This window comes from Pleurodeles waltl, chromosome 12 (genome assembly GCF_031143425.1).
Source record: "Pleurodeles waltl isolate 20211129_DDA chromosome 12, aPleWal1.hap1.20221129, whole genome shotgun sequence".
Classification (NCBI taxonomy): Eukaryota; Metazoa; Chordata; class Amphibia; order Caudata; family Salamandridae; genus Pleurodeles; species Pleurodeles waltl.
This window is the reverse complement of record NC_090451.1, coordinates 277,639,750-277,659,162: the sequence shown is the minus strand read 5'-3', so window position 1 is coordinate 277,659,162 and position 19,413 is coordinate 277,639,750. Positions and strand designations below refer to the sequence as shown.

Sequence of the window (19,413 nt, the reverse complement as noted above, 5' to 3'; positions counted from 1 at the left end):
GAAATCTCGTATCCATCCAGCTAACGTTCGGTGTTCAACCTCCACCCAAATGGTGTGGATCCTCGGGGGGGTATGTGAAGGATAGAGAGGGTGAGAGAATGGGAAAATGAGATGGGTGTGACAGGGGTAGGCAGAATCTATTAAACTGGGATAGAATGGGGCAAGAGTGAGGCAGGTGTGAATGAAGAACGTGAGGGACCTGAAGTGAGATAAAAGGATAAAAAGGTAAATGAAGGTGAAACACGATTATAATAAGTGATTCAGAAGAGATGGAAATGTAAGCCGGGATAGAGGTAGAGGTTGGATAGAGAGGGTAAGCAAAAGTAAGGAATATCTAATAGAGGTGGGTTGTAGAGACAGAAGAAGTAATGGTGGGATGTGGAGACAAAAGAGCAGCATAGAAGCATTTTTTTGTTTTTGCCATTTTTCTTTATAGGGGCATGCTACGGTACCTAATGCAGAATTGCAGTGCACACTATCTCCCAGGAGGATATCCTGGTGCTGCCTACTGGGCACATGCCACTCCATCCATCCCCTTTAACACCATGAGTAGGAACAGTCTCTGTATTTGTATAGCAAGGGTTCAGCTTTGAGGTCTAAGGTTCCCTGACAGATGTACACATGAATGGCAAGAGCTAGGTATAAAGGAAGTGACAGCAGCAAGTCTCCAGGATAGGACACTAGGACCTCCAGCAGTGACATCAGCAGGACTTTCAGGTGATCTAGTTGTACCTGTCCTCTGCAGGATTCAAGGTTGCACTGTTTCTGCACGAGCTGAACTTGTTTTATGAAGAATTGTTTCCACTCCTGTTGTTCAATCGTATGAAAAAACAAATGACATATTGAATGCACTTTCATAACCTGCCTTATGAATCTGGGACCATTTCACAATACTCAATTAGAGAGACCATGACTTGTAGTTTTGAAGAGAGTGTCTGAAGAGACAAGGGCAATATTTGGGTACTGAAACATGGTGAATGAAAAGATAAGCATTGTCTGTTGCTCAACCCTCCTGTTTTCATTCATTAGTAGGGAAAAACCAGTACAAATCATTTTAGCTCATCCACACCAAACTTTAATATAAGTCTGAGTGAGAACATAAATTCTGATTTGAGGGACATAACCTCACCCAAACTAGAAGACCATAACTAGGAGGCTGTTCAACCAATGTACACTAATACTCTTGGATGCTTCCCAGTGCTAGATGTGGAACCCATTGATGAAGCATTCTACCTTAGGTAGGTTCAGGTTCATCATCCTATGTAAATACACACATGTATGGTTAATCCATAAGGGATTTGGCTGTTTCTTCAGGACTGTTGTATTTCTTGTATGATTATGTCTGTTTACTGAGAAGTTACAACAGTCCTTTTACTCCCACACTTCCTCTTTAGTGTGTTAGGTACTTGTATGGCACCTGTTCTGTATGTATGAGAGAACTGTGCGATGTCCTGCTGTTTCTGCACCATCTCTTCTACTTATTCTGTATGTAGGGAAGGTTGTGCTCCTGCTGTCCACGTTGTACTTTTTGTGTAGTGAAGCTAGGCATTACATTTTCCCTTACGGAAAAGACAAAACAATTCACATTGCCAATGCTTGTGATTCGCATTGCCAATGCTTGTTTTGGTGCATGATTTGATTGAGAGTATGAAAAGTTGTAAAATATGTGATCAAAATTTACTTTTGGTTCTTGGTGTGAAACAAGCAGTTTTTTTAATGGAGCAGATGACTGCAAAAAACGTAAGCATAGGTGACGCGGCTTAATGTGCATGCTCAGGTTTGGAACCCATGGAGGAGGTGTGGAAAGCAAAACAACAGGCCCAGAATGCAACATGCTGTCGGATGAAAAGTCAGGAATGGCGATATGTATTGATGCAGGGCCACTTGAATTATGGCAATGGTGGACAAAATTATGTAGCCAGGAAAGGGAAATTATGCAGAATGTAGCAGTATTATTTCTTTATTTTGTCAATCTAGCAACTTTCAGCTATCAGCAAATGAAATGTGATCAGTTAAACTTCAAAAAGGATCTGTCACTTCTCAAATTAGCTATAGAGCTTTTCGTTTAATAAAGCTTGATCTGTTTGAGCTTCAAGCTAAAAAATATTTTGGGGTGCAATATTCAAATTACTTACCAGAATGTTCATTATATGGCGAATGAGGAAAATCCATGATCATGCAGAAAATGCTGTGCCCGCTGATGCACATAATTTCAGGTGCCCTGATTATATATCACAGTGCCAACTGCCAGACTTGTGAAATGGAAAGTAAAATTTTGTTCCAGACTTTTTCTTTTTTCTTGTAGACAGTCACGGTGAAACAGCCTATTGGGTGAGAGTGCAGAAATAGCCTTTCAAATGCAGGTGTGGACATTTCACTGCTAAAGGATAAGAAAATGGGCCAACTGAAAAAGAATTTACCAGAACAGTCGGAGCAGCAGCTAAAGTGTCTGTAGAGACAATGTGAAAGGAAAACAACGTGCTGGCACCGCTATTGCTGAGCCCATGCTTAGCCCTGAGTTTGATGCTAATTAGGTAGCGTGACCTGCCCTGACTCGAACACGTGCAGCGCGTGCTGCAGGTGCAGCTCCACGAGGACCGTCACTGGGACAGCGCCTGGGCTTGATACGCCTTCTTGAACCTGTCACCTACATCCCACCTCTAGTGGCCCAACAAGGAAAAGGGCTTCCGTGTTGAAGAGAAGCTCATCAATTTTTGCGGCTAAAGAGCTCTGCTTTCTGTTCCGTGCAGAGATGCTGGGACTTCTGGGAGATTTACTTTCTTCAGACGCAGATGAGAGAGGCCCCTCCCCCCCCCCCCCAACAGGTACATTTAAGGCCCTTAATAAGTCCGCACAGTAGGGGTCTATGTTAACCAGCCCCTTTCTTGCCTCAAGCACCCATAACTACCTAGCCCAAGGCTAGCCATCCCCGAGACAGACCAGATGCATACAATAGACCCGAGACTAGCTAAACCCACTCAGAACATGCCTTCTGTGTGACACAAGTGTCCTGGGGCAACAAGGAAGAGCTGTATGGGGGTAAAACAGAGTCAAAGGCGATGCCAGGATTGTGCATGTGATTCCACTTCCGTTTCCTGCCATGCTTTGTCTTCTTTGGCCATTTAAATAGGAAAGGAGGCCTGAAACATAGGGCTACATCTTTACCTACAAACTTGGTGATGTCATGGAGACACTACCCACGCACACCAATACCAACCCGGAACGCGCACACACTCGAAAATGAAAACATGAAAACAATGTGACTAATTACACAAAAATGCACTGTATAGCCAGCTGCAGTGTAAACGCACAGAAAAGAAACAGTGCACCTTGTAGTGAATTGCAAGGTTCTCTCACATAAAAAATACATAGCATAAAAAACAACAGCGCAAGCTTCCCTGGAAGTATACTCTAGTTAGAGACATAGGAAAAAGTACAGTTCAAAAGGAGAGAGCATTTGAGCCTTGTTTTGTTTCTCATCAAGGCACCCTGTGATGCGGTTTATTTACATTAACAAGATGGCGAAAGACTCCTTGACAAGCCAGTGGCATCTAGTGTGACGTTTGAGGTCCGTCGCCTAAACACACATGCACTTTGAGTCCAGAGGTAGTTGGCAACCACTGGAGAGGATTAAAGTTTTCCAAGAGTATGACCCACATATCTATTCATATTATCAAGTTGAGGGCTGACAGAGATGCATATTGGGGCAGAAAGTGGGCGCCTTATGTAGTGCTTTAGAACTTTTCCTCACTGAAAAACAACTGAGGAGACATGTAAGCCGTTAGTGATACAAGCACTGTTGGAGAAGCCTACTGCGTTGAGTATCATTGTACATTTAATGTACCTGTTGCCTGTTAATGAGGCAAATATGGCCGGCCTTAGGCAAGGGCCAATTCGGCCCCTGCTCAAGGCACCGACTTTCAGAGTGGGACACAGAGCTAACTGCAGGCCACCGGCACCATGTTTATCTGGTCTGTAAATCTACAAAATTACAGTTGACAAACAATATACAACCCATCCAAAATGGGCCCACAAGGAATATCACAGTGCAAATCTTCTACCCCCAGGATTTGTCAGAATGGCTACAAAACTCTCCCCTACTACCACAGTCTGCAAAATTCCACATCTTAATACCTGTCAACAGGGCTTACACAGTATAATAATAATTTATTCTTAAAGGCCTGTAGGTTTTTTACAATAAATAAGTCATGACTTCTCTCTATGGGCCTGATTGGCGGATGGAATACTCCGTCACAAATGTGACAGATATTCTGTCCACCTTATTGCGATCTCCATAAGGTAAAATGGGATCATAATACGGCAGACAGGATAACCGTCATGTTTGTGACAGAGTAACCCCGTCCGCCAAGATCGTAATCAGACCCAATGTCTGAACTTTTCATAATAAAAAGTTCAGACCTTTGGCATCAGACATAATTTTCCCAATGAATCAATCTGGCCTATAGATTTAACCATTAACTTTGTCATCATAAGCAACTCATAAATACTGTATTGAACATATGCTTCTGCATAAGACAACCAGCAGGAATAGAGTCGTAAAAAAACAAATGTGTGCAAAATCACATTTGACAAACCAATACACAACCTAACCCAAAAAGGCTTTAAAAGGGTTATCACAGTGTAAATCCACTACTCTATGGGTTTGTCAGAGGGAACGACCATTGTTAAAAAAATCATGACTATCACAGTAACTTGTGAGATTGCATGTAACAAATACATACCCAAACTTCAAAACAGTGAATAATATCCCACCCTCCCTGGCCTATTGACTTTAAAATACGCTTTTCACAATGACTAAGTTAGGCTTTTTGCTTTTGTCGTAACTTCACAATAAACAGATCAGGCCTGGGGCATGTGATGAATGAATGATTGGCTTATGACCGACTTGGGTCTACTGTATTGCCCATAAACGTTCCAACCAGGCATAAAGTGCAAAATGAGCACTCAGTAGAAACCCACAACCTCGGCCCCATAAAATGTTTTAGAAAGGAAGATGAACATGTAGGCGTAGCAACATCCCCACTTTCCATAGTGCTTCTTAACGCTTTTTGTCTGTTGATCAGTTAATGTCTGGTGACATTAGCTTTGTAACAAGGTCGAATTGAAAGGGGGTAGCAAGGGGTCTTTCTATATGAGGACTCCTTAGCTCAGTCAAGGTGTTCCCATTATTTGCAGTACAGGGCATCAGCTCATGATGCAAACGATTTGATTGCAAAATGCCAGAAAACATTTCAATGCAGAGAGCACCTCAGAAGGCAAAATCACGTTTTGTTTAGAGCAATTAAAATAATTGCAGGGTTAATGTGCTCGGGTCACCAAAAATAGAAAATGTACAATTTTTCGCCCTTCGACCGAGTTAAACAATGAAAAGTTTAAATGCTGAATTTTGAAATTTTTATTTAAAATGTTGTAATTTATTTGAAAATAATATATCTTGCATTTTTCATTGTGTGAACAAATTTACACACACAAAACACATGTACACATACATTTAATAATGGTGAAATCAAACATAAGCAAATTGACAATAAAAACAGAAGGTGGGAAAAGGCCAGGTCAGCAGCTTTATAATTTTAATGATTTCCTTTCCAAGGACACAAAAACATAAATATAATCTAAAAATCAAAATCAGAGTGCTCTTCGCCAACAAAAAGGAGAAATATAGTTAGGGCTGGGCACACGTTCCATCTCGTGTAAACACTTGTTTAACTGAAAAGATGATTTATGCAAGATGTTTTCTATAGTATTTGGCATAAAAGGATAAAACCAGGCATACCAGTTTTCTAAAACAAAGATTAAGCTTCTTTCAGCCTCTCAATATTTGAACATCTTAAACAACAGGGGTTGCTTTATTTACCCAGTGCAAATATCAGAACTGTGGTAACCAATCACTTCCTTTCACCAACTGGATTTGAATACCGCCATTTGCATTTATGGCCAAAGGGCTTTAAACAGAGCACGTAATGTCACACACATAAAACGACAACTCACAATCCAAAAATGTTTAGGCACTTTTTTCTAGAAACGTTTTAAGGGATACATTTTGAGAGAGGTGGAGATCTCGCTCACCCCCACCCTCTCTCCTCACAGGCCACGAACAGATGGTTGTACACATTTAGAAGCTGTTAACCTATAGTTGTGCTCTTTGGCAGGGCTAGAGACCACACAAAAATACTCTGCCACGTACCAAATTCCTCATTATGACAAACAATAACATGGGGCCTACGTGGTTAAGATACATGTATTTACTTTTGGAACATGGTCACTGATGAAATATTTCCCAATGGCTGAAGCAAATGCAGGGTATGGTTGTGATACAAGCCATCCTCTCAGGAATGCATAACATCCCTTGCTCACTCACACACAGCCATCAAAAGTACAGAAACACGAAAAGAAAAAGTAAAAAAAACAAGGCAACAGGCCTTTTCCATGTGTGCACTCAGGATCTAGATCAACGTCTATGTATCCATTAAGACCACCTCAACCCTGGTCCAATTTAGGACAGAGTTGAATATGCACCTCTTTAAAGAATACGAGATCATGATGCAGAAACAGTCCTCCAACCAGACACATCTCGAACCACTTGGTGCCTGTGTCCTTGCCTTTGACCTTGTACACCTCTCTACTAACTTTGGCCAGGTTTGTGCCATACAAATATCATATAGACACATAGAAGCGACTCTGTTCTGGCTAGTTATTCTTATTGTCATTTATGGACCTTTGTAGGACTAGAGGTACACTGCCTTACCCACTGCAGCAGATGCACAATTGACACTATCCCATTGATATTCCCAACTTCTCCTCTGCGAAGCTGGCTTGACACTGACCACCCGCAACGCCAGTCATTAATATCCATGAAATGGACTGCTTTGCATTGTACAAGGCCAGACAGCAAACATTTGACGACCAGCAAAGCTGCATCTGGCGCAAGAAAGTCCCTCAGAATTTGCTTCCCACTCTGCTCCTCAAGAAGGCAATGGCATAACAAAGGCCCCCGCAGCCCTTGCGGTGCGGGGGTGGGAGGGGACCCTGAGCCCCAGGAGGCCCCCTCAGCACAGACCCTGGCTGAGAAAGTCTTGAGGGGGCCCCCACCATGCGCTATGCAGGGGACATCCTCCAGTTTCATTACGCCAATGCAAGAAGGGCATATGTGACCAGATATGCATTATTGTCATGTAGGTGTCTTTGTTGTGCTGCCTGCAGCCCTCTCCACTTTTGTTCTCAGATTTGGAATCTTACAGATCTAATGGCTGAACCTCATTTTGTTTTTTTTCTTTGACAAGTAAAAAAAGCGAGCAGAATTTGGGGGGTCATTTCGACCTTGGCGGGCGGCTACTGCCGCCCGCCAGGCGGAAACCGCCATGCGGCCGCACTCATGCAGCCCCCATTCCGACATTCCCACTGGCCCGGCGGGCGCAAACCAAGTTTGCGCCCGCCGGCCCAGCGGGAGTGAGGCCGCAACACAGGAGCCGGCTCCTAATGGAGCCGGCGGTGTTGCGGCCGTGCGACGGGTGCAGTTGCACCCGTCGTGCTTTTCACTGTCTGCAATGCAGACAGTGAAAAGCTGGCCGGGGCCCTGTTAGGGGGCTCCTGCACTGCCCATGCCAGTGGCATGGGCAGTGCAGGGGGCCCCAGGGGCCCCAGGACACCCCCTACCGCCAGCCTCTTCCTGGCGGTGCAAACCGCCAGAAACAGGCTGGTGGTAAGGGGGTCATAGCAGCGCTGCCCTGGCGGATTATCACTGCCGGGGCATAAACGGCGGGAAACCGCCGGCCCCGACGGTGCGACCGCGGCAGTACAGGGAAGAAAGCACCGCCAGCCTGTTGGCGGTGCTTTAGTCATTTTTTCCCTGGCGGTCTCGGACCGCCAGGGTCAGAATGACCCCCTTGGTGTCGGGCACATCACCCAATGCAATGACGTCTATATTCATGTTATAAAAGCCACTTACTACAACAAACTGTAAGTGAAGTCATGTTTATTGGGCTTCTAAAAAATTGAATGACTTCCAAAATGGTATGCATAGACTTTTTTGACTTCTCAAAAAGTAGGAAGACTTGAAATATTTTAATCATGCCAGTTTTTTGTCTTCCACAATAAGTCTAATGACCGCCTCTCCCAAAAAGGTTAAATGAAGCTGTGGTTGTAATAATTACAAAGACGTTTCTCCCAAGGGAGAGCCGTAAATAGCAGGTGTGTGTTTCTACATATTCAGACAAAAGGCCACGGGTTTACTTCAAGAATTCTAAATAGCAACTCAGAAAAATAACCTCTTGTACAGAGGCAGTGGCTTGGTGGACATGCCAAGTGCATGGATTATCGAATTAAGAACAATAAAAAACTCGATATAATCTTACACGTTTACCATCCCCAAATGTTGTTGCCATGGGAATAGGGAGTTCTTGTCAAATGGTGTTCGTGGAATTCTTAATGACTGCCCAAACACTGATTGTGAGATTCTCATTCCTTTGTTCTACAATAGGCATTCTCTTTAAGATTATTAACCTAAATAAACTGGTCAAAAGTCTTCTTTGGATAAACATTCTCATTTCAGGTTCTGAAGCTCGTGCTTCAGTCATCTGACAACAGCACCTACTGCACCTTCTCTGTCATTACTGCCACAGCACCGTCTTTCATTTTCAGTATTTTAGCGATTGTTGAATACAGAATATCAAGCGCGTAGGTTGTTTGTTGTGAGCCAAGAGTCAAATCAATAACTGAAAGAATGTCAACAATGTCAGAATGAAGAGCTACAATCTGACGAAAACATGCCTGTGATGATCAAACACAGGGAGACGATCGTCCTTGGCTAATACAGTTGTCTTTTGATAATGGCTACAGAAACCGAGGTGGAAGCATATTTTCTATTCTCATTTCAGTGAGTTGTTTCTTTTGTTTTCATTTGCATTTAGGTTGGGATGGAATGCACAGGTTCTTCAGGGAATGCAGCTTGACTCTCCACAGTGGGATGCATCGCATTCTTATTTGCATCGTGCTTCCTGGGGGCAGTTCCTTATTGGCCAAAACGCCATCCAATCCCAGTGTCTTTTCGAACTCAGACTTCCTGAAACGTCTCACATTCATCCAGGGGAAGGTAAGTAATATGTGAAATCATCATGAGACATTATGATATTAGTGTCCAGGGACATTTGAGCGTACACCACTTACCCGAATCAAAGCAATGTTGTTAATGCTCAAAGTTGTGAGCAGACCAAAGTCATAGCACTAATACCCATATTACAGCCCAAGGACATGTATGAGAGTGCACGTCATGGCATTACAGTGTGTTTGACTGCTGAAGAGCACGAGTACGGTTGCACTATGCTTACTCAGTTTGAAGTTCTTGTGTTATGACCCAAGGACATGTTTGAGAATGCACACAACGCAGCAAAATTGAACCCGAAGTGTTCCTGCACAGTGACGTCTGAGAGGATACACTGCTTACTCAAAGGAAACACAAAGTGTTTATGCTTAAAGACACATATTAGGGTTTATACCACAGACTGAGCTAAACCCATAATGTTCCAGTTCAGCTGCTCACCCACTTGCCCACCTCAGTGTCATGGTCTTAAATCCTAAAGATGTGTCAGGGTTCAACCTGGTACCCAGCACGAGGCCAGGGTGTTGCAGTCCAAGGACATGTTCTTACCTCGATGGAAGCTATTTAGTCACCTCACAACAACATATAACAATGAACGTGATTTACCCAGCGTGTACACCACCATTTGAGTTGACATGCAGTGAACCCACACTATAAACAGCCATTTTATGGTTGACACATTTCACCTAGACTGCATAGCTCTACTTAGCGTGCACAACATTTACCCAGAATGCACAGCGTCATTGGGAGATGCACACAGCTTGCTCAGACTGCACAGCGACATTTGTGGGTGTGCGCCACTTACCTTGCCCGTCTCCCTCTCCAAGTCTACGTACTCCCGCGTCGGGGCCTGCCGCTGCTCCGCCTGCCAGCTGGCCGGAAAAAACTGGAGAGACAGATTGGTTCCCGTGGCCACAAAAGCCTTTTAGAGAAATCAATACAAACAGGATCAGGGAGCCAGGCATTTCATAAATTATGCAAGCAGCCATTTATTTTTACATCAGTTTATGTCTTCAGCCAGGCAGCAAAGACAATACTTCTTAAAAGTCAAAAAAGCACACACTCATCATTTCTCTTCCGCATCGAGTTACAAACATCTGATTCCATTTTAACGTCATTTTCCATTGGCCGTTCAGATATAAATTATAGCTTTGAATCAAGGCTATTTTTGCTGACACTACAGTCTGGTATGTTGGATTTTAGCTTAAATCGCTGCTTGTACCAAAGCTTGTGTTTTTTTCTTTGCCAAACAAAATAGGCTCCTTTATGCAATGTGATTTTTCCATATCCCGATTTGGCTTCAGAGTAAGATGGTTAGATGTTTGCATTGTAGCACAGTAGTGTGGCACAGAATCATTTATTATACATTTTAGGAGTGGTGCACAATGCTAAATGAATTGACTGCTCTGGGTACTCCCAATTTTTGTTAGATAATAGAACAGAAGCAAAGGGAGAGGAATAGATTTACACTAGATCACATAATCTGGTCAGAGGGATCCAGCTAGATTAGACAATAAGACCTCACCAGTTTCTACAAGGGAGATTTAAACAGAAAAGCTGGTGTAGTAGGATCAGTTCAATTTTAATAGCACAAAGCACTTAATAGTGTGTAACAACATACTTGGGAGTCCTAGCCACCTTCTCTTCATCTCATGGGTCACACATCCCTCTAACCCATGCATTTAAACTCACAGGCAAAGCAACTAAAAGCAGAGGGTCATATTTATGAGTCCCTTTGTGATGCAACGCAAATGAAAAATGAGATATACGAAGACACGCAAGGCCACCGGGGTGCAAGGGTGCCGGCGTTCGCACTAAGTAGCCCATTGTGCGCAAGTGCAGGGGAAAGGACAGGAATTGCCACATAGGCACATCACTGCTCCTTCCCTGTCATGTAGGGTAGTGCAGCAAGATGACTTGGTGAGCTACACTGCATGACTTGGCCATAAATATGGCCCAGGGTATTTCTACCACAAGTGTATTTTTCAATTTGTAAGGTTCTTTTATTTGGGAGGAAAGGGTTAATGACTTGTGTGGGGGGATATTGTGTAAAGGAGAACCATGTCACTAATTAATTTAGAGGTGGCTCCACCCAGTAAAGGAAATAAAACAAACCAGGACTGCATAAATATGCTATGTTTATGAAGAAAATATCACCAAGCTGACAATACTTTAGATTGTGCTGGATCTGCCATACCCTTAACAAACAGTTGGCCCATTCACAAAATGCATTTTGTTGTACACTTACTAGTTCTACAATAGTAATTACTACTCATTTACTACAAAATGCTATGCACAAGCCTACATGTGGACGTCTGCCTATGGTTTGGTAGTAAGAGGGACAGAGGAGTGGATGGAGAGTAAGGAACACTTACTGCTATCAGAGGAGGAGTTTTGAGAGGAGTGAGAAGGGGTTAAGAGAGAGTTAAGGGGGCGTTAAGGAGTGATATGGCCCCCTCACAAAAAGAGTAAGACCATTGCTTTTCACAAGCTGCAATTCTAAAGTTACTACAGCCAAAAAAGACCCAAAACATTATTAAATGTACTCCAGCTCAGAACTGGAGTAAGTACAGCACCACACAGGGCCAAGCACGGGTACTGCAACATTCTTCCATGGAAAATAATGGAGGCAGGAACTTTAAATAAACTTGATAGTAAATAATGTTGAACATTTTTTATTTATGAAGACATCTATAAAATATATCTGCATTTTCTTAAATGTTAAAAATATATAAATAAAAAACAAGTTTTGTAAATTACTTTAATAGCCTTTTCAAATTAAAAAATATAATGTAACTTTCAGAAAGGTTAATAATTTTGAATAAAGAAAAATATAAAAGCATTTTAATGTAGGTGTTTTTCGTAGTAAATCTTTAAAAAATATTTTAATTTGTATTTAATATATTTACATGAAATATTTAATTCAAACATTTCAATTTTTTCTACATTTAAATAAACTGTATAACATTAATTTATATCAATATTTATCTTACAATATTTTTAATAATTTTCAAAAGCTTTAGCAAACTTTTAAACTATATTGTGCCCTATAATTTACCACAAGGAGACCTCTAACCCGGTGGTGGAGATCTCCATCTATGTTTGAAAATGCACCAATAGTAACTTTTCCATTGTGAATTGGGCTCCACCCATATGTACTCCCATGCTTATAAATGATAAATAGTCTAAAGTAGTACATTTAATACAAAGTTAAAGAGTAAACATGCATAGGTAAATTTACTCAAGGTTTACCATTTGACTAGACCATTTTGATTATAAATTACTGCTGTACTGCAAACTGTATGGTCCATGTAGTAGGAACCACTCAGGGACACCTATTGGCTGTTTCTGTACTGTGACCCATGGATACCTCTAGCCAGGCCTTACTTAGACCTTCTCTTAAAGCCTATGCCCATCTATTCATGTTAGAATCCACTCCAGACACCAGGTACCTGACCTCTGGTGGTGCTCTAGCTCCACGACCCAAGGAATCCTGGATGGAAAGACGACATCTGCTTGACCCATATGTAAACAAAGGTCAGTTTGTCAACAGTGGTGGGCTTTAAAGGGACAGGGCTCTCCAGACACCATCCAACTAGGCTAAAGTAGTCTCTTCCACTAAGGGGTTGGGGGCTCTTTCCACAGCTGAAAGTATCTCAAACCAATTTCCCGATTGACATGAAAGGCATTTTCAGCCATGGAAGGGCAGCTAATACTGAAGAAGTTCACTCTATATGCTTTCTCACTCTGTTACAACTTTCTCATTCTTTGGCAATGCAACAGGAGGTAGTGAGGGTCTGTCCCTTCCTTCCTACAGCCCTTCTTTGTAAGCAAATCTAACACGAAAACATTAGAGTTTTCTTATGAGTTCTTATGAGTTCAACAGACATATTTCTTGAACACCTTCCCTCTCTTGACCTTCATGAGGTGTGTTAGCAGAATGCTGAAGGCATTCCTGAGGAGGGGCATGTTCTCTATTAGCAGCCTGCTGCTGCTGGTGGTCCCTGCTGGATTCACAGGCAAACATACCCCAGAACATGGGTATTGTGGGCTGTTTCCTGCTAACAATCTGCTCTGTCCAAGGGAGCTCGAGAGAAGTCTTAGGTTCTCTCCAATGTTAAATACTATTTAGATCCATCGAGTTCACTCACTTCGGTAAACAACCAAGCAGTGGTTTGATCCTCTGTCAGTCAATAAATGGCGTAGACACTAAGAATTATTCTCCCTACTCACGGTTCTTCTACTAGTCACTAACAGTATTTCCACCACCCCTGACAACGTCTGGACACATGACAACATGGCTCTTTTAGATTTCTAAAAGGTTTTATTTTATATTAGCAATTTCAAAACATGGTCTAAACGAAAACAATACAGGGGCAAATAATTTAGATGAAGAAGGAAACTGCATTTTATTTACTCGAGATAACTGTAAACACAATGTTGAAGTGAACTTGACCATACGCAGGATACACATCCTTCAAGTCATCGAAAAATCCCTGACTGATACGGGGTCTCCTTGAAATGGATAAGATAGGCTAAGTATCACCGACCCATATATTGATCCTAACTCCACTGCATGCCGTCCTAAACAATAAATTACTTATGGAAACATTTCCTGGAGAAACCTCCACAAATCCATTGTCACAGAATATAGGACAATTTCAAAGCCTTAAATCTAGGCCAATGTATGCCTCTCGTTTAGAAAATGTTCATATAGTCTCCTTGTTCATCACATATCATTACATCCCCTGTCACATCTTTCCACAACCCCTGACCACCACTCCTGTGGCCAATCCTCCATACACAGTTTCCTCAACACGGCCCAGTGTCTTTCCCAGCTTCCTCTTTCTGTATGAGCTGCAGTAGACCCGAAAACAGACCAAAGTAGCATATTTAAATATTGTTCAAATCTTTCTTGTCGTTCTTTTTTGCTAAAGCATTGATCATACTTTCAAGTCCTTATTATTTATTAAAAATTGTAAAATAAATGTGGGTAATACATTTTTGGATAATGAGTCTAATTACTTTTTGACAACAATCATCACCTTGTGATAAGAAAGATTTAACATGTATTGAAGATTCACCACTATTGAGATTAACCAGTTTTGGGTTAGCAAACTGGTATTCTTTATTTTGAAGTATACCACACAATTCATCTTAAACTGGATACAGTAGCATAAAATCTCCATGAAAAATACAATTTACCTAAAATTGCATCAGTCTCCCAAATATGCCCGAAATGAATATAATTGCACTGCGGAATACATACTCTCATCAGTGAAGAACAGCTTGAGTCCTGCGGCATAGTGGGCAAGGGACTCAAGTCTGGGCATATCTGTTGGACTTAGGAGGAGAGAAACCAAATGGTGAATATAGAATGCCTAAAGTAACATCAGCTACTGCCTTCCATGCCATCATTTGTTTGTGGAATGTTGTAAATGGGCAGGTGTAGCCAGGCACTGAGGTGCCTGCCGTTGTGTTTTAGAAGAGGGTCAGCACCAGCACTTCTCATCATAGGTGCAACATTATTAACTGGAGTGTAGCGCAGCTCCTCTAAAGCAAACAGGTGCTCTGGGATAGGGCACATGCACTTCTTGTTTTCATCTCAAGCACTGGTGTAATGTGCTCCTCGAGAGAAGGACCACCCTAATTCTCTTTAGTTCCACAATAAGACAAAGGGGAGCAGCGGCTCCATTGCTCGCCTGTCCTCTTACAGCCCGGAGGCCTGCCTGGGCTCACAGTCAACTTTTACTTCTTTTACCTTTATTACCAAATGCATATATTAAAAAGCACTTTCTAAAATGAGATAGTACTTGGGTTCCAATTTAAATTGAGTGAGGACCCGCTTAGCCTGGAAACATCAATTTTAGGGATACAAGTTCCACTCTTAAAAGTAATCCGTGACTGGTTAGGCGCATTGATAGTTCGTTAGCTGGAAGAAGGTGTGCTCGGAAGCTTCCTGTCTCCACCGGAGTGATGGAAATGAAAATGGTTGAAAATAACCTCAGGAGATGAAGTAGATGAAGGTGACCGTGTTGTCTTCAAACGCTTCACACCTTTGGGTCCATTGCTTACAGGTTATTCTGTTGCCATTGACAGTGGTAGTTGAAGTAAGCTTTGCATTCTTCCTTTTTTGCAATCTGAGTGATGGGTTTCAAGTACTGAAGTGTAAAAGAGACTCAGCTAAGGTTGCTGGAAAGGGCTACAGGTCACTCATACACACAGAAAGGTTCATACATGTATCAGATTCGAAAACATCTCCTCTCTACAACCTAAAAGTAAGCGTTATATGTCCTAAACTTCTTATACACCGACCTTCAGGTCTGTGATGCAACTTAATGCTATTGTCTCGTAGCAATGGAAAGAATCGTGATTCCTAGTGACAGAGCCGATGATAACCATTACAGTACACAACTTTTTTCGTTTTGTTGTTGTTCATTGCCTGGAGAAACTCTCTTTCTCTAGAAGTAAATCCTGCATAGGTAGAACATGTGTTATTTTCTGTCACATTCACAAACCTACATATCAGTCTGTTAACCAAGGCACCACCCAAGAGCCTTGCCATGAAGCTACAATCCGAGTCATTTTATTTACTATATTAGTTTATTTGCAGGTGGACAGACTGAGATTCTGGGAAAGAGGGTAGAAAATAACTTTATAAAGAGATGTACTGAGTGACAACATTATGAAGGGTCATCCCGGGATATTCAGAGCAAAAACAGGGTGAAAGGAATCGAATCAAAGTAGATTAGGTCAGGTCTACAGCATCCATTTTAGGACATCCTCATTCCTCACTCTTCATCCCTACTTCTCATCCATCATCCCTACTTCTCATCCATCATCCCTACTTCTCATCCATCATCCCTATTTCTCATCCATCATCCCTACTTCTCTTCCATCATCCCTATTTCTCTTCCATCATCCCAACTCCTCATCCATCATCCCTACTTCTCATTCATCATACATAATCCCTACTTCTCATCCATCATCCCTACTTCTCCTCCATCATCCCTGCTTCTCATCCATCATCCCTGCTTCTCATCCATCATACATCATCCCTACTTCTCATTTCTCATACATCATCCCTACTTCTCATCCATCATCCCTGCGTCTCATCCCTGCTTCTTATCCATCATCCCTACTTCTCATCATCATCCCTGCTTCTCTTCCATCATCCCTATTTCTCTTCCATCATCCCAACTTCTCATCCATCATCCCTACTTCTCATCCATCATACATAATCCCTACTTCTCATCCATCACCCCTACTTCTCCTCCATCATCCCTGCTTCTCATCCATCATCCCTGCTTCTCATCCATCATACATCATCCCTACTTCTCATTTCTCATCCATCATCCCTACTTCTCATCCATCATCCCTGCTTCTCATCCTTCATACATCATCCCTACTTCTCATCCATCATCCCTACTTCTCATCCATCATCCATGCTTCTCTTCCATCATCCCTACTCCTCATCCCTGCTTCTCATCCCTACTTCTCTTCCATCATCCCTACTTCTCATCCTTTATCCCTGTTTCTAATCCCTACTTCTCATCCATCATTCCTACTTCTCATGCCTCAGCCATCATCCCTACTCCTCATCCATCATCCCCACTCCTCATTCCTCATCCCTCAGCCATACCAACACATTTTCAGTTTTGTGAAACACACCTTCACACTGATTGGTTAGGAACAGCCAATCAGAGTTATGAGAGAGAGCTGCATTCTTACAGCTCTGCTGGTTTGGGAAATACAAGGAGCCCACAGCTAGGGCTATAAATCAGCTCTTGGAGAAAGGGTTATGCAGTTCATCTGCAGTTCACCAAAAATCTTTCTGGTTTCAGAAAAGAAAAAAAAAACAGCTCTCAGAGATAAAAGCAGCCTCAGATGTAAACATGTTATTTCTTACAAATTAAAAGCAGGCTCAGATTTAAACATTTTGGTGGTCATTCCAACCCTGGCGGTCCGAGACCGCCGGGTTGGAGGACCGCGGGAGCACCGCCGACAGGCCGGCGGTGCTCCCAAGGGCATTCCGACCGCGGCGGTAAAGCCGCGGTCGGACCGGCAACACTGGCGGTCTCCCGCCAGTGTACCGCCGCCCTTTTGAATCCTCCAAGGCGGCGCAGCTAGCTGCGCCGCCGAGGGGATTCCGACCCCCCCTACCGCCATCCAGTTCCCGGCGGTCCGCCCGCCGGGAACCGGATGGCGGTAGGGGGGGTCGCGGGGCCCCTGGGGGCCCCTGCAGTGCCTATGCCACTGGCATGGGCACTGCAGGGGCCCCCGTAACAGGGCCCCTACAAGTATTTCACTGTCTGCTTGGCAGACAGTGAAATACGCGACGGGTGCAACAGCACCCGTCGCACCTTCCCACTCCGCCGGCTCGATTACGAGCCGGCATCCTCGTGGGAAGGGAGTTTTTCCCTGGGCTGGCGGGCGGTCTTTTGGCGACCGCCCGCCAGCCCAGGGAAAAACGTAGAATACCCTCTGCGGTCTTTCGACCGCGGAGCGGTATTTCGGAGGGGGAAGTCTGGCGGGCGGCCTCTGCCGCCCGCCAGACTTAGAATGACCCCCTTTATTTGTTACAAATAAAAATGAAACCAGAAAAGGTTTGGATGAATTGGATTGCACTGTCACCAGAGTTGATTTTAAACATTTTGTTTCTACATATGAAACTGAAACCAGAAAGGTTTTCGGTTGAACTGTAGATGACCTGTATAACCCTTTCTCCAAGAGCTGATTTCCCAAACCAGCAGAGCTTTCTGCAGAGGCCTGCACAAACAGAAAAACACTGAGTTAAATAAAATGAAATATTGTGCAGCCTTGAATTCACTGGAAACAAACACACAGTTGCATTTCCTCTCCTCCCTCCTCACCCACCATGTGCAATGAGGAGGCTGTTTTTCATTGAAATAGAATGCAGCTCTCTCTCATAACTCTGAATGGCTGTTCCCAACTAATCAGTGTGAAGGTGTGTTTCACAAAACTGAAAATGTGTTGGTATGACTGAGGGATGAGGAATGAGGAGTAGGGATGATGGATGAGGAGTAGGGATGATGGCTGAGGCATGAGAAGTAGGAATGATGGAAGATGGATGAGAAGTAGGGATGAGAAGCAGGGATGAGGGATGAGAAGCAGGGATGAGGGATTAGAAGTAGGGAGGATGGAAGAGAAGTAGGGATCAGATGCAGGCCTGTGGAGTAGGGATGATGGATGAGAAGTAGGGATGATGGATGATGGATGAGAAGTAGGGATTATATATGATGGATGAGAAGTCTGGATGATGGAAGAGAAGTAGGGAAGATGGATGAGAAGCAGGGATGATGGGATGAGAAGTAGGGATGATGGAAGAGAAGTAGGGATGATGGATGAGAAGTAGGGATGATGGATGAGAAGTAGCGATGATATATGATGATGGGAAGTAGGGATGATGGATGCGAAGTAGGGATGATGGAAGAGAAACAGGGATGATGGATACGTAGGGATGATGTATGATGGATGAGAAGTAGGGATGATGGATGAGAAGCAGGGTTGAGAAGTAGGGATGAGGAGTGAGGAATGATGATGTCCTAAAATGGATGCTGTACAGGTCAAAAAAGAAAAGTACATTTGTCCAAGAACATGAGGCATAAACACTCTATGGAGACATAGAGGGGGTTATTCTAACTTTGGAGGAGGTGTTAATCCGTCCCAAAAGTGACGGAAAAGTGACGGATTTACCACCAGCCGTATTACGAGTCCATTATGTCCTATGGAACTCGTAATACGGCTGGTGGTATATCCGTCACTTTACCGTCACTTTTGGGACAGATTAACACTCCTCCAAAGTTAGAATAACCCCCAGAATGTCTGAGACACAGATGTCACCTTTTATCGGTTATTGTGAAAGCTGGACATTTACAAACACGCACACATACCCCAGATTGACCAGCATTGCCTCTGGTTTAGTGGCACCACTACCCTAAAAAATTCAATCTTGCAGAGTGATTACTCAATTTCTTAAAAAGGAAGCTTGTGAAGCCCGGTTTCAGCTGAACCTACTGGTGTTTTAGACACATACCCTCTTTCTACTACATTCTACTTAGATAGAGTGGCAACAGTGAAAAGAGAACACTGTTGAGGAAATTGTGACTATATAAGGCCAGGGTAACAAACTTCACAAACAAGCACTGGCAAAGTAAGTAGGTGCTACCATTAAATGTGAATGCTGTTCTACTGGTTTTGCCAATGTTTATTTGTGTTTGTATTGGTGCTCCAGCACACTTTATTTTTAATTTCTAATTTGCCGTTTTAAAATG

The 19,413-nt window shown here is 43.0% G+C and overlaps 1 protein-coding gene across 4 annotated transcripts in view; it reads right to left on the bottom strand.

Annotated features, from left to right (window-relative positions):
* Positions 1 to 19,413, bottom strand: part of CBFB (core-binding factor subunit beta) — a 165,434-nt gene that overhangs the window by 121,319 nt on the left and 24,702 nt on the right. For all 4 annotated transcript variants that reach the window (XM_069215936.1, XM_069215937.1, XM_069215935.1 and 1 more), the window contains exon 3: positions 9,924 to 10,040. In XM_069215936.1, the coding sequence (XP_069072037.1) occupies positions 9,924 to 10,040 (117 nt within the window). The remainder of the gene's footprint in view (positions 1 to 9,923; positions 10,041 to 19,413) is intronic.